Genomic DNA, 16,251 nt, shown 5'->3' on the forward strand with positions numbered 1-16,251 from the left:
AAAGAATAAAGAAAATGTAAAATGTCTGTGATCCAAGCACCCCGAGTTAACTGCTGTTGCTGGTACTGTTAGAGCGCCACCCTGAGTTAACTGCCGTTCACGTTTTAGTGTAGTTCTTCTGGACTTTCAGTTTGTAGAAAATTGGAAATTGTTATGAGTATGTTCCCAAGCCATTTACACATTTTTTTACGAAAATGTTTTGAATGGCTTTATGACTATATTCTATCTTATGGATGGACCACAAACTAACTTAGGTTGATAAATATTTTGTACTTTTTCTTTTCTGTGCTGTTATTAAAAATCAGTATATACAAATCATTGTGTGGATCTCTTAGGATAAATTCCTAGAGGCAGATCAAAGGACATGGAATTTCTAAAACTGTTCATATTTCCAGAGGCAGTCCTAAAAATGGTACACCAATTTCTACACCAACTGCTAGCATTGTATCATAGTGGCCATTTCATTGGGTTCTTACACTGACTGTTAGCCTCAAGACAATGCATCTGCCAATTTGATGAAGAATTTGTATTTCTTTGATTACTAGTGAGGGAATTAACATGCTTTCTATGGTTACTGGTGATTTAAATTTTCTGTGAGTTGCTTATTCATGGTTTTGGTCCATTTTTGCATAGTGGAGGGATTTATCTTTTTCTTTTGACATGCAAGAGTTGTTTTAAGAATCCTTAAGAATCTTTTAGGAATCCTTTGCCTAATAGTTTTACTTAGTATAACGACGATAGAAGCTCTTTTGACTCGCTTCCACGTAACTGACTTGCTAAATTGACCAGCACGCCCCACTTCCTTCGTGAATCTTGCCTCCCCAGCGCCCACAGTATACGGATGGGACAGCCCTCGGCCGCTGTCTGCTGCCCACTGCTCCTGCCACCTGAGTTTGGGCCACACCAACAGCCACTTTTGTTTCTTTCCAAATGTCTTTATTTCAGATATATTTGTTGTTTTAATCACTAGGATTTCACTGGTTTCATATTAACCAAGTATGAAAAGATAATTATTTCTGTGAAAATTAAGATGAATGCTTTAGGCAGACTTCGTAAAGACAGGTAACTTTTAAAAAGTTGCTGTTGGACTAGGTGTGAGTGAGTCAGCTGTAACCAATGGGAAGGCATTGAATTGGGATTATACAGCAAATGGCTCTAAGTTCTCCCTCCCCCTGCAGGAAAGTGAAGCTGGAAGTGAGATGATGCATTATAGGTAGGACTTACAGAAGAAGACAACACCCAACTCTAATTGCATACCCACACTCTAAAGGGCGGTCCTTGGCCCTGTGGCCAAGACGAGCGAACCAGCGTACGTTCAGGTGGGAGATCACGATCACGTATTTTAATAAAAACATAATTCCCTGCTTTACCAGCTTTTTTTGGTGTTAATTGATCAATTCCTGATCACGATGGTGCTAAATGTACTTTTAAAGCCAATGTAAATACTCTGAGAGTAGGGCCTCACTCATCACTAAGCCTTTCCCGCATTCTAGGAAATGGTAGTGTCACAAGACCCTCGTTCTTGAAACTGTCTTTGCCCTCATGATTCATAAAATGAAATTACCAAATATAGTAATGACAGAATTTGGGATTTACTCTTTTAGAAAAGCAATTGTTGTAGGGTTTCCTTCAGTCAATAGTACAAAAGCTAGAACCTTCAGTATTTATCTTCTGTCGGTTTATTCCAGAGAGATATTTTAGAGAATGTCTGTTTCTGAAAGTTCTCGAGTCATGTTTCTAGAATTTCAGCCTAGTCCCTCAGGTGTCTTAGGTGCCTTCAGTGTTTATGTTTTGTTGTGTTTTGGTTTTGAAGCGAATACTGCAGAATCAAGCCCATTCTGAGATGGGTATTATTACCCAAGAAAAAATGTTTGAGGGTCATCTAAATCCATGAAGGGGGAAAATTAAAACAAAATTGTTTTGTTATCATTGGTGTTTGGCTTAAGCATATGGTAGATCCTTCCATTCTTTTCAAATTAGAATCCCCCCCTTTTTTTAAAGTTTGATTTCTCATTGTAGTTTCCTCAAGTGAGTATTTGAATTTCACTCCATAATATCCTATAACTGTTGAGATCTACTTGGAGTAGACTTGCTGGTTTGAAAGAACCCTTGTCCATGTCGTCATTATCACAGAGAAATTCTGGAAAGTTTGAGCAAAGTTCAAGAAAAAAGAAAGACAAGAAACTTAAGGAAAAAGTAATGATCCGTTTGGCCCTGGAGGGAATGATAGTCACATATTCCTCAGCTAAGAGGTGTGGGTTGGTTGTCAACTTTAGAATCTACCTGTAGACAAAACACGAAAGACTTTATTATTACAGAATAGAGGAAGTTATTAATTTTCACAACGTAAAAGAAAACGTAAAGGAGGCCATATCTGAGAGCGAGCATAGATGGGGGCAAGCTTGGAAGGAAGGTGGGTGCATCCTTGGCCCGTGAAGTAAATGGTTGAGAGAGACGGGCCCCTAGCTGAGAGAGCAAGAGATAGAGGTGAAGTCTTGTACCGACAGCCCAAAGGGACCTGGTAGAGGATGGCACAGGAGAGATGGGGGTGGGAGAGCAAGGGCTACAGTGAGGTGACTTCTATTCAAGGAGATGGGGAGGACCAAAAAATAGCTGTTCCTCTGGGTGTAGAGAAGAGTGGGATAGAAGATATTTGTCTCTCATTATGGACCCTTCTGTACTATTTGATTTTTAAATTATGTGCATATATTAACTTTGATACGTTTAAAAATGTTATAAAGCAAGAAACTTTCACTCCATATTTTAACGTAAGCAACAGCAAAGACATGAGGATGGACTCTTTCCATTTCTGAGTTCGTTTTGGATTAACAAATTTAAAAAGCTTGAACTATTTGGGGGCAGTTTTTACCACCTTGGAACAAAAATACTTAGTGTTTTCCACAAGATTTGAGAAAGGAAGAGTCCGTTTTTTTTAACCACCTTTCTTACTAATACGTAATGTATACAGATGTTAAGAAATGAAATAAATGAGGAATGTATAATGTTGAGAACACAGACCTTTTTTGCTCCTGAGACTAAAACTAATTTTTTTCCCAATTCTTCTTCCTGTTTCTTTCTTCTGTTTCCCTTTTTCTCTTCCAGAAGCCCTTCAAAGGCCAGTAGCATCTGACTTCGAGCCCCAAGGTCTCAGTGAAGCAGCTCGTTGGAACTCCAAGGAAAACCTTCTTGCTGGTCCCAGTGAAAATGACCCCAACCTTTTTGTTGCACTGTATGATTTTGTGGCCAGTGGGGATAACACTCTAAGCATAACTAAAGGTAAAACGGCTGTAGGCAGCTGGTGGTGGTTGCAAGAGACAGAAATCAGGGGAAACTGTGGCCTGACTGGCCACTTCTTTGCTGATTGAAAGAGCTGCTTTAAAGTTTGGAATGCAGAGAGATCTAAGAAAATCACAGCATCTTTACAAGAGAGAGTCACTTTTCCTTAAGGAGAAGTGTTCCTGTACAATAGTCCTTAGCGAAAACAGAGCTTTCCCTATTTCATACTGAAAGGCACCTGGACCAAGCTCTGAGAACACTTTTTTTTTAAAGAAAAGGTAATTTTTTCCCTAAAAAGCTTCCTTATATTAGGATCAGAGCACTTGAGCGAACGTAATAGATTTATTAAAATAGGCTATATATTTATCTGTATAATCAGTATAAACAGGAAGCTTTATATGTAAACATGGACTCTTACATACTTGTAAGTGGCTATATTTATGTGGACTTGTTAAAATGAAGGTGGGTATTTAGGAATTTGGAGATTTTTAATAGTAGTACAAGAAGAAAGGAGAATGAATGAAGCTAGCCTTTAAAGCTGACATACCTGATTTTGCTTCTTTTCTTCTAAGGTGAAAAGCTCCGGGTCTTAGGCTACAATCACAATGGGGAATGGTGTGAAGCCCAAACCAAAAATGGCCAAGGGTGGGTCCCAAGCAACTACATCACACCAGTCAACAGTCTGGAGAAGCATTCCTGGTACCACGGACCCGTGTCCCGCAATGCCGCCGAATACCTGCTGAGCAGTGGAATCAACGGCAGCTTCTTGGTGCGGGAGAGCGAGAGCAGCCCTGGCCAGAGGTCCATCTCACTGAGATACGAAGGGAGGGTGTACCACTACAGGATCAACACTGCTTCTGATGGCAAGGTACGGGACCCCAGAGAAGGGACCCCGTCGGGGGAGCTGATGGGCCGGGGGGCTGGGTTGATAAGTTATTGCAACAAAGCTCAACCAAGAAGATGTTTGAAGACACTTTCAAGTAAACAGCAAGGCATCATTCCATTAGCCTTATGAAAGACCCTCCACCAAGGACCGGTCATGTGATACTACAGATCCACAGGCTGGTGTGGTTCTCTGATTTTCCTGCTGGAGTTTTGCTGTTAGTAGTTTCTTAAGACAGGTGGAATATCCATTGGGTTTTAGACATACTTGTTTCATTAAGCCTCTTCCATTTAAAAAAAATTTCTTATTATGATAGCAGTTCATCCTCAATGAGAAAAATTCAAACAATAGATGGATGTTTTAAAGTGAAAGACCTCCTCAAAATAAGTCTGGTACATGACCTTCTTCTTATGGATAAAATCATATTTATGTGTGTGTTTAACACACAGTTTTTAAACAAAAATGAGACCGCATTATAGCCATAGATTTCCAAACCCAAATTGTAGTTTTGTAAAGGAGTCGATATGTATGATTTTGTGATCTTCGTATAAACGATCCTTAAGAGTCTATAAAGGGAAGCAAGGAATTCACGTTTATGGAATTCCTACTGTTTGCAAGGGCATTTTTCCATCTTCATCTCCTTTAAACCTCACCTCAGTCCTCAGGGCAGACATTGCTGTAATCTGCATTTTTGCTTTTAGGAAATGGAGACTTAGCAGGATGAAATTTCTTGCCCAAGATCGCATAGTGGGTAGTTGATGGAACCAGGCTCAGATCCCCCTGTCTGCTCTACTGCACCATGCTGTCATTGAGGGTGTAGATAGATGGATTGTTGGGGTGTGTACGGATGGTGTATGTTTTTTGAATAATATGTAACGTGTATACATGGTCTAAAAAAAAAGAACAAAAGGAATTACAGTGAAAACTAGTTCTGTGTCCTAATTCAGTTCCCCTGACCAGAGGCAACCACTGTGACCAGTGTCTTCCAAAGTTACTCAGTGTATATAGTTTATATTTTTTAAAAAACACAAATGATGCATACCTCACACTGCTCCACATCTTGCTTTTCCCACCTGATCATATGCCCTGGAGACTGCTTCATGGCAGCACATTTACAGCTGCCTCATTCTTGTGAATGACTGCATAGTGTGAAAGGACCGTCATTCATTTAAGTAGTGCCCTGCTGGTCGATTTTTAGGTTGTTTCCAATCTTTTGCTATTATAAATAATGCTGTTATGAGGTGGCTTTCAAACCTTTTGAAAAAGACCTGGGCCCACTGTAAAAAAAAAAAAAAAAGAAAAATTACATCACCACCCAACACTCACACTAGTAAGAAAAGATTCGTGAAATCTTACTTACCCTTACTATATGTAATGCACTCTGATATTTTATACTCCATTCTATTCTGTTTCATTTTTAAAGATTCTGGTTCTAGTCCACTAAATTTATTTTGTAGACCCACTAGTGGGTGGTGACCTGCAGTTTGAAAATACACCGCATATACTTCCTTGTGTACAAGGGTATGCAAGAGAAGTTACTAGAATTGATTGAAGGTTATGTGCATTTAAAGTTTGTGGAGATATTGCCAAATTACCTTCTATCGAAGGTGTACAAATGTGTGTCCTCACCAGCAGTGTGTGAGGGTTCACATTTCCCTTCCCCTCATCAGCCGTGTGTTATCAGAATTGTAGAAACGTCGCTCGCTGATTGGTAAAGGTAGTAGCTTGTTATGTTTAATTTGCACGGGTCGTGTTTTGAGTGATCCCTCTGCCATATACAAGGTTCATCTTTTCCTACATATTTGAAATATGTAAAGTTGGCGTGTGTATTTAGGTCTGTTGATCTGCTCTCTGTCTGTTGGTCTGTCCGTTCATGTGCCCATACCAGACTATTAGTTGTTATAGCTTTATAATGTGTTTTAATGTCTGGTAGGGCTAGTCCCCTTCTCTTAATCTTTTTAAAATCTTTATGGCCATTTTTGCACGTTCATTTGTACCATACGAACACACATATATTTCTTTTTTAATCTGGTCTGTTGTGTTTTTCACGTCTCAGAGTCTTCTGGCTAAAATTCTTGTTGCCAGCGTCTGATGCTTTCCCTCATTGCAGATCCCTTTATACCAGCACTGTAGTTTGTATGAGAGACAGCATAATCTCTTGTTGATGTGTGACTAGAGATCAGCCTTATCAGCTTGGTTTTTGGGTCATTGTTCTTATCCCAGATGTGGAGCTGGGTCCTTCCATTCTGCAGGATGTATTCCAGGGTGGTGGCCCTTTGAAACCTTGCCTTCAGACCACAAGGGTGCCGTTTTAGTAAATTAGAACGCTGGAGTGCACCGCCCATGAGGGACATGATGTCCTGGAGTTGACAGCTGGCTTCCCATCTGTGCTGTTTATCCAAGGCAGGCCGTGCTGCACCACAGAAATCAGTTGAGATTTGTACTGAACAGGATAATGGTTTCTTTTCCCTGGAGTTGTTTAATCAGCATCCTTGAAACAGATGCAGGCAGGCATGATCTAGTTTGACAACTCATTAGCTGGGAGTTGGTCTAAAATGCTCTTCAAAGGGAGAGAGCAAAGCCTGCAGGTGGGATACATGATTTGCAGAATTTGAGAGTCATCTGACACAGAAGTCAACCCTCCTGTCTAAAAGCTGATGTGTGCCAGGGGTTCCTGTCATTCCAGGTGGAGCACAGGCAACTCATTTGATCAGGCAGTATCCACCACTAGGCAACTCATCAAAGTGTCCTAGGCCTCTTGCCCTCCTCCCTCTCCCTGGCAAAGACGCTCCCTTCAGCTGTCCAAACACCTGGAGACTCCTCAGCTCCTGGGGTCATCGGGCCGACCGTCTGCTGAGGCTCCTCTCTGAGGCCCGTGCTCGAGGGGGCTGTGCGTGGTGGGATCCTAGTCCTGCGTTGAGTGGAAAGTCAGGATCGGGAGGTAGTACAGTGACACACGAGACACCATGCTCAGCGGTGAAAACAGCTGCTCACAGAGCAGAGCTTTGATACAATCCTTTTTGGATTTCTAAGGGGAAAATTTAAGGTTGGTACAAGGGACAGGCTGGGGTTGAGTAAGTTTAATTCTCATTTTCAAGTTAGCTAATCTTTAGAAAACAACTGAATTTAGAGGATTCTTCTCTAAGGCCCAAAGGATTTCTTTCTGCCTCCACCCTCTTGGCTGTGATTTACCTCTCTCTTCATGTTTCTGAACTTTGAGCAGCAGTTGTGGCTGGTCAGTTAGCCCAGGGCCACCAGCTCAGGGCCCAGAGCCCAACACTGGGAGTTTCAAGCTGGACTCTTGAAAGGGCCATACCACACTGAGCCATTGCTGTCTCCGAGGGTTCTTGACGGTCTTAAAATTTTTCAGGTACCCTGGGGTTTGATTGTCATTCCTCCATTCTTTCTCAAAGTTTATACTCCCTTGCCAGATAGCGGAATTAAAAACTGATTTTTTTCCACCACCCCCTGCCTAAATCGTTCTTAGTTCTTCTGGTTATTTGTGTCTACTCCCTGTTTACTTCTGTGGGGTGCCACTGTCAAGTTACACAATCCTCAGAGTCCTTGATAGAGTCTTTCCTTTTCTTCAAAGAGGTACCCAGTTGACATTTATTTTCATGGTCTGCCGAAGTGACAGGTTCAGGTTGACAGGAATGGAATTTGGGCTTAAGCTTTAGCAGAAGTGGCAAGACGTAGCCAACTGTATAACCTCTTGAATTTTTAAGATTTACCCACCCTGACAGTGGCTCAGCAGGTGCAGGCATCCCAGCGAAGAGCCTGCCAGAGCGTGGCTGACCTTCCCTGTTGAGAAGACTGGGAGCGTTATTAAGTACTGTTAATTATTGAGTACTGCCTTTCTGCCAGGATATGAGAAGCTCTTGGGGGAATGGCACTTCTGGCCAGGCAGCCTGTAAACAGTACATCCAAGGTGGGACTCCGGGGTCTGAGGCAGCTGGAGGGTGCCCAGGTCTTAAGCTCAGATAAGCCCGTGAGTCTGGCTGTCAGGAGGAAAGCGATTTCTGGTGAGTTTCTCTGCCAGGTCCCATCTTTTGGGGTCCTGCGTGATTAGAAAGAGACATCGCCTTGGCTCAGCACCCGGAGTGTTTATGTAACTGCGTGCATAGCATAATGACACACCATTCATAGTGCTGATTTCACTTTCTTCTCTGAACATGCCACGAATTCCTGATGAAGATTACCCAGTTCACTAGTCAAATGCTGCTCAAAAACTAGAACTAACCAGAAAGGAAGCCAGCAGACTTTGCTGTTAGAAGATGTCTGTGCAGTGCATTTGAGGGAGCATAGTTTCAATATTTACTGAGTGTCGGTATGTAAATTTTATGTTGAAAGACGAACTAAGTCACAGGGTCTGTAAATTTAATTATTGAAAAGGATAAAGTTTTTCCATTCAGTGAATCCTCCCGTAACTCTGAAATGGCTAACAGTGGAGCTTGTGAGGGAATCAGATGAGACCAAGAACAAGTTCTGCGTGAACTGGGCCTCAGGGGAGCTATTAGCAGCATGTGTGATCGAAGGAGCTGGATCCTGGGGCTGGGGGAGTGCTCCTTTCAAGCTGACGGAGGGAAACGGGGAGTGAGCCTTGCTCCCAGGAGACCAGCACCAGGAGCCCAGCAAATGAAACGGGCTCTTTTGCCCTGCACTGTGCCCGTGATTTGCAGGGTGTGAGGGGTGCTCTGATTCCTGGGGTGTCTTCTTGGAATGGCTTTTCTCTCTTCTCTGCACTCCCTGATAGGGAAACACCATCAGCTGCACTAACCCAAGAGAAGAAGGCTTAGAGCATTTGTAGCCTGCAGTGAAGAATCTGGACAACTGACAGACTTTGCCAGAGAGGAGGGTGGGGATCAGGAGCTGCCCTCACGTCCCGCTTGGCGGTCTTCACGAGCTGCACCTGTGCCAGTGCCTCACTGGCCAGAGGGCTGTGTACCAAGTCAGTGTGGGCGTGACGCTGAGGGCAGGCTCGGAGGTGCCGACCTCCACCCCTCCCCCGGCAGCACGGCAGCACGTCCCTGGAGCGGTTCACTGAGGGGCTCTCCTTGGGGCTCTGCAGTAGACGAGCGGGGCCTCCCTGAAGGCTCCTGCCATTCACAGGCACCATCTTGCAGAGGGACAAGTTCCCCAGAGCTGTGAAGTCTTTCTAGACAGTTCTTGAGTTGCTCAGAATTTCATTTTAGTAGAATTGCTGCCAAAAGATTGTAAATTATAAACCTCTAAGCCAAAGTTTGCCATTGGCTTCCTGACTTTTAAAAATTCATTTATGTCTTCCCCTCAAACAACAACAAAAGAAAGAAAATCTCCATGTTAATGAATCCTCTTTACCCTCTTGAGAGCTGTGGATGGGATCAACTGGTATATTTGTTATTATTTCCTTCTTTTAAAGTATTTTAATTATCTAGTATTACAAACCCACGGGAAGTAGTGGAGCCTACCATAACCAACAGCCAAGGCCGTGCCATGTGTGTTTCAGACTTTTTCTCCCCTTTTCTTTTTTTTAAATACTAAGATGTTACAGCGACAGCTGACTGATCCTGTTCCTTTTTCTCCCTCCTGCCGCAGGTGTCACACTGTCCATCTGTGTCCCTCCTTCCCACATCTTTGCAGTTTGGACAAGTCTTATGAACACCTAGTCGTGGTTTTAAGTATCCCTTCCACACCTTCAGCCATCGTCGGCTGCCCTTCGTGAGCCAGTAGATTCAGTTACATGCCTGGAGCCCAGATGTTCCCTGTGGAATTGCTTTTGCAAAGGAAGCATTCCCTCACCACATCACTGAAAGAAACAAACAGTTGAGAGCAGGAAAAAGAGCTATCTTTTCTGTTGCTTTCTGTCACATAGCTGCTGTCTGTCAGCCTGCTCCGTTCCCTTCCTCCCCGTCTCAGTTGTGTCCAGACAAGAACTCCGTGTAGAGGGGCTCCCTGCCCAGCCTCTCACCCGCTGTAGATCTGAGAGAGAGACTCACGTGCGCTTGTGTCTGAAATCCCTTCTCCTTACATCTCTGTGGTGGAAAGGGCCGTGTGGCCTAGTGCAGCTCTCTGAGCCTCCGTGGTGGTCCTGGGGAGGCTGATGGGCATCCCACGTGGGCGGCTGCTGGGGTTTGCGAGCCTTGGCCCTGATGCCTCTTATTCAGTGGAAATCGAGGGAGTAGGAATGAGGGGGGAGAGTCATGTTTCATTTAATGATCTTTATCTCTGATCGCTGTTTAGTTCTAGATAATTATATAATTATAGGATTAGGTAATAAGCATAATTATAAACAATTATCTTCTTTTCCACTCAGCAAATACTCATTAAGTTCTACTCTCCATTAATTTAATCAACAATTATTTATTGAGTACATATTATATGCTCATTTTTTGTTCTCAACATTAGGGGTACAGGATAAAAACAGACAGCCCAGGGCTCTGCTCTCATGAGGCTGATGTTCTAGTAGGGGGAGACAGACAGTAACGAAGCAGGTAAACAGGTAATTGTCACCTAGTGGTGAGAACAACGTGGAGAAGTAAGACAGGTGCTGTGATGACAGTTCTGGGTGAGGACTTGAGAGTCGCGGGTCGGGGAACACTTCGTGGACATTTACGCTGGGCTTGGAAAAGTAAGAGAGAGCAGGCGTGTGCTCTCTCGGGAGCAGGCAGGGGGGAGCAGCAGACGCAAAGGCCCTGAGGCATTTTATTGTATTTGCTTTAGCAGTAAATCATAGCACATACAGAGAAATGCAGCGTAGTTGATTTTCTGAGCCCTCGGTCCTGTGTGAGAGTCATTTTGTCTGGGGTTTGCTGTGCGTTAAGTGAAGGCTCAGCAAAGCTGCATTCCGGGATCTGTGTGTGTTGGCATCTGCTCTGTGGGCTGAAGCTGTCCCTATCCCCTCAGCTCTACGTCTCCTCAGAGAGCCGCTTCAGCACTTTGGCCGAGCTGGTTCACCATCACTCGACTGTGGCAGACGGGCTCATCACTACCCTGCATTACCCAGCCCCCAAGCGCAACAAGCCCACTGTCTACGGCGTGTCCCCCAACTATGACAAGTGGGAGATGGAGCGCACGGACATCACCATGAAGCACAAGCTGGGAGGAGGCCAGTACGGGGAGGTGTACGAAGGCGTGTGGAAGAAGTACAGCCTGACGGTGGCCGTGAAGACCCTGAAGGTAGGCCAGGGCTAGTGGCCGGTCAGAGCCGAGCTGCTCGCGGTGCCTCGTGAAGCGCGGTTTGTGCTGGGCAGCATGCAGTCACGCCCCTTTCCTGGGGGCCTGCCTCTTTAGTCTCCTGTCGTCTGTGTCTTCGCACGGCTGGAATCATTTTCCTAGTTTCGGTGTGTTTCCACATGTGCTGAGAGCTGAGAAGTGCTGTGGTTTTTTGGTGTAAAAAGATTAGTCATTTGGAGAAGCTTTCTCATTCTATGGCAAGATGCTTTTAAAGCCGTGGGTTTCCGTTCTGTTCGTGTGGCATTTGGATTACTTCCTATTGAGAATTAATAGGAGAGAAAAAAACTCTGAGTTTTGAAAGGAGATTTAACCAAAGTGCGCTTGAGTCTTCTGTGGATTTTCGTTGGCACATTTGAAAAGCAAATGCATTGGGTGTTTCTAGCAGGTTCCAATTCTCTGTATCATGTGTCCGGACTTCTGGAACTAGAAGTGTGGAACTGCCTCCACTAGAAAGGCACTAAGGAAACATGAAGGCTTCTTCCTGACTCAGTTACCAGCCTTTCCTTCTCGTTAACTGTGACTCTCACCCTCTCACTAACGCAGTGTTTGGAGTTTCCAGGCGGTTTGTTTTTCTTTTGGCATTCTTTGAAATTGTCAGGACGCCAAGGGAAGGAAGTTTTAATTTGTAGCCCTCTACCTTCTCCAAAATGTGATCCGTGCTTTCACAGCTATGGCGACAGTGTCCCCTAGTGTTGACCTGCATTATTTTCACTTGTTTTAAATGAACTCCGATTACATTGACTTGTGCAGAAATTGAGAGAGGGAGCCCCCTTTAGTAGCTATTAGAAAAGAAAAAGAACTGAAACACCCACTACTGGGAAAAATGGGCCCAAGTGTATGTACTTTTCCCAAAAGGCAGTTGGGTGCACACTTTTGAGACTGGTGCAGCCAAAATGCTTGCCTTTTAGGGCGTCTGTTACTTCCCTGATGTGTTCACTCAAAGGCACAGTAAATTGGAAATTGAGATTTCTGGCTGATAGAAAGTGACACTGTAGAGGAAATCACATTCCTTAGTCCTAGAAACCAAAGTGGCTCCTGGCGCTCATATTGAATGTGTCCCCTTAGATCAGTCCTTGGGGCAGGACTGACACTTAGGTGGGGGGCAAAGGGGCTTCCGTGGCTTGGGGTCACCTTGAAGACTCCTGGGTATTTTCCAGATAGGACTTGTTTTAATTTAATAAACATTTGTCAAGTTGCTCACTTCTCTTTTCCGGACCATGGGCTTATCACTGGGACTGTGAACGTGAATTAGAGTTCCTCACCTCGGGCTGGTCTGCGCAGTTAGCTTAGTCTAGTTAGTAGAACTAGGCCAGTATAACAAGAGTTGCAGTGCAGTGTGATAAAGGCCGCATTAGGGGCGCGAGCGTGGGGCTGTGGCTCCACATGGGCGTGAGAGGGGGCGGGACTGCTGAGCCATGCTCCGCACGGAGAAAGCATGAAAGGGATTGTGAGCCTGGGCCGTGCTGGAGGAGGAGGCGTTGGCCGAGGGGGGCGGGTGGCAAAGAAGGCCTGAACCGACGAGGGAGCCTGGGGTGTGATCCTGGAGGCCCTAGGACTCACCGAAGGGTTTGATGCATGGGCATAAGATGATTGGATTGGCCTTTCTCAAAGACGGCTGTGTTGGTGGCGGGCCCTAGAAAGAACCAACCAGCCATTGCCCCACCTCCCACAGACCAGGGGAGAGCGGGCAGTCGTCTCCGTTTGGCACATGACTGGAGACCAGCCCCAGAGAAACCAGGCCTTGACCAGCTCGAGAAACTCTTAAAGGCCCGGGCATTCCCCACACCTTTGCCAGGATTTTCGAAAACAAAAAAAAAAGAGTAAAAGCACAAAATACACTGATTTCAATCGAGGAATGACTTGTTTGAAAACTTTAAAAAGAGAGAGAGTTTGCACAACTCGAAATGTGGGGAAAACCTAGCCCAGTAGCTGATGCTGTGGCAGTGTTTCCTGAACACCTGAAGAAGGGGATTCCAGAGGAGGGGCCCCCTGGAGCTCGTGGGGTGGGGGTGGGGACTTACATCAATGAAGCCGAATTATCTGAAGTGGGTGCTTTTTAGAATATACTTCTCTAATGATGAGCTATTAGACTCTTTCTTATGCTTTTAATTAACCTATAGTCCCACAGTTGGTAAAAGATTACAGAATCTAGTTGCATGGGATTCTGTGAATAGTCACCCCACGCAGTAGCTAATTCGGGAAAAGGGAATGCATCATTTTCTAGAGGTATGTTAAACCAAAATACAGTACTAAGCAACTGTATTATCCCTCTTTCTGCCTCACCCTGCACAAAAAAACCTCTGTAGTATGTTTCCCGCTTGTCAAATAAGATGAATATCAACATTTAGGGCATTTACCTCCTCTAGAGAAGTAGAGAACTTCGAGTGGGTTCTAAATGACAGTAACGGCCAACATTTACTGAGCTCTTACTGCGTGTCTGGCAGAGTTCTGAGTGCTATTCATAGAGCATCTCATTTAGTTCTTCAACAACCTGAAGAGAAGGGTCCTACTGCAGCCACCCTTCAAGGTTGAGAAAGCTGGAGCACAGGAAGGTTAGGTAACTGGCCTGCCATCACACAGCTGGGAGTGCAGAGCCGGATTCCAGCCCAGGCGTTCTGCTCGAGCCCAGCTCTTCTTCTTCTTTTAAACTGTAACTCGGGTTCTTATTCCTCGTACAGCATGAAAAATACACGTAAACCACATTTATGCATCTTAAAGATCACCTTTGCCCTTGTCTCCGTTCACTTCCGTCCCCCCAGGCTGTAGCTGTGGGCGACCTCTTGGGAAACCCTGAGGGTTTTCTGCTCTAGCCCAAGCGTCCATTTGTTCAGCGGTTCTCACTGAGCACCCCTTTGTGCTGGACCCCACTGGGCACCTGAGTCTCGGTGTCCTCCCACCTCCCAGTGCTGCCCTTTTTGTATTGCTTGCCCCTCAAAGGGTAGAGCTAGATCCCCTGTAAGCCGCAGGGGGAGCAAGGCCCTGCTTGTAACCCCCACTCCGTCCATATTGACTCTCTTGGCAGCGTGGGGTTGTACACCTTCAGGGCCTAAGAAAGACCAGAGGAAAAGAGAGGGCACTAGGCTGACCCCTGTGGATAGGAAACTGGAGTTACAGCCAAGGCCCGTGGCTGGGCAGTTGCCAGTTTGAATTTTGGCAACGTTCAGCAGGTTGTAGGCTTAACTTTACCCGTGTGCTGTCTGTGTTAAAGGCAGGGTGTGCCTCAGAGAACCAGCCGTCAAGTACAAGAAGCCACAAGTTTCACATGAGCTGTATTCCAAAAGTTTGTTTGTAAGCCAGTTTTTTTACTATGAAACAGTTGTAAGTAATAGAATTTGGAAAAGACTACTATTGATCTAGTTGTGACATTAAGACAGCAGCATAAGCTAACTGACAAATTAACTATTAAAATGGCAGAAAATAGCTGTTGGAAAAGGTTAAGACTTAAAATTGTACTCAGTTCTTTATCTGTTTTTTGAACATATGCACATAATATTCCCCACCCTTGATTTTTGTGTCTTTCCAGAAATAGTCCCCATGTGTATTCTTTTTAAGAATATGGCAGCATGCTCTGGACACTGCTCTGTACCTTCTGTTGTCCACTTAATGTGTCTTGACAGTTGCTCCTTGTCAGTGCGCGTCAGGTTGTCCTGTTTTTGCAGGCATAACTTTTGTACATACCAGCCCTCTGCGGGCGCTGGGGTTCTTTGCGGTGCTTTGCTGTTGTGAACAGCGCTGCAGGGATTCTGCTTGTTTGCACATGTGGGAGAGTGTCCCGTGGGTCAGCTCCTCCTCCGAGGACTGCTGGATCAAGGACCACGGGCATTGATGGTTTTGATCACACCCGCAGAATGCCTTCCAAGGAGCTCGTCCCATTTGCACTGTAGCAGTGGTGTTGAGGGAGCGCCGGTTTGCCCTCCCTCACCAGCACAGAGTGTTTTGGTTTTGGTTTTGATTTATGTTATTTTTTTTCCCCAGGAAATTGGTTTTGTTGGAGACCTCCAGAAACGAGCAGGAAGGGAAGGGCTGCATGACAGCTTAGCACTGGACAGTCACAGGCAGTACCTCTGACTTTACAAGGGGCTGTGCAGTAGGGAGAGAGGCCACACAGCTCAGAGCCTGCTGGCGCCCTGTTGCACCCACTCTTGCAGTGGCTTCTCTTCTGGCGGTGGAGCTAGATAGGGCTGCAGGATTTGGGGAGCAGTTTTGGGGTACCTCTGTGAGGTGGTTCCTTGTGGACTTTTTGCTTGGGCTTCAAGGCCCCCGCGTGATTTGGGAATCACTTTCCTCAGTCCAGCTCAGCATCTCTGCTGCGTCTCTCCAGTGTGTTTGAAACATGTCGATCCTGGTCCGCCTGATTGATAGGTGAAGGATGGTTGTGACCTTGCTCGCCTGACGTTTGGGTAAGAACTGCAAACAAATGTGGATACTGACCTATTTCAGACGAGAGCCTTGGTCCAGGGCCAAGGTTCCTGCTGAGAGGGAGGCATTGCCAGCACTGAAAGTGGCGCAGCAGCAGCAGGATGCTGAGCCATTTTTACAGACATTGTTCTTTTTTATGCTGTAGAATACCTGCTCTTGGGAGTGAGGCCAATGAGCAAAAAGAATGAAGCTCCTTAGAAGATACCTGTGAGATGTTGAGTCTGGGAGAATGTGTCTGAGAGAGACCGAGAAAACTGTTAAAGAACCTGCCTGTTTTTCATACAAGCAATATGTTTAGTCTACTTTTCAGGAATAGGTCAGCTGTCTTAATAATAATAATAAAAGAGAGCACCAACTGTTGACCACTGACCACGTTCTGGGTCCTGCACTTGGCACTCTTTGTGCTTGAGGTAAATACTTCTGTTCTCTCCATTTTGCAGATGAGAAAACAGAGGTTCAGA

General features: G+C 45.2%; 1 protein-coding gene across 2 annotated transcripts in view; it reads left to right on the forward strand.

Moving 5' to 3' along the window:
- ABL1 (ABL proto-oncogene 1, non-receptor tyrosine kinase) overlaps nucleotides 1-16,251 on the forward strand; it is a 138,586-nt gene that overhangs the window by 106,279 nt on the left and 16,056 nt on the right. For both annotated transcript variants that reach the window (XM_046660202.1, XM_046660209.1), the window contains exons 2-4: nucleotides 3,103-3,276; nucleotides 3,849-4,144; nucleotides 11,042-11,314. In XM_046660202.1, the coding sequence (XP_046516158.1) occupies nucleotides 3,103-3,276; nucleotides 3,849-4,144; nucleotides 11,042-11,314 (743 nt within the window). The remainder of the gene's footprint in view (nucleotides 1-3,102; nucleotides 3,277-3,848; nucleotides 4,145-11,041; nucleotides 11,315-16,251) is intronic.

This window comes from Equus quagga, chromosome 1 (genome assembly GCF_021613505.1).
Source record: "Equus quagga isolate Etosha38 chromosome 1, UCLA_HA_Equagga_1.0, whole genome shotgun sequence".
NCBI lineage: Eukaryota > Metazoa > Chordata > Mammalia > Perissodactyla > Equidae > Equus > Equus quagga.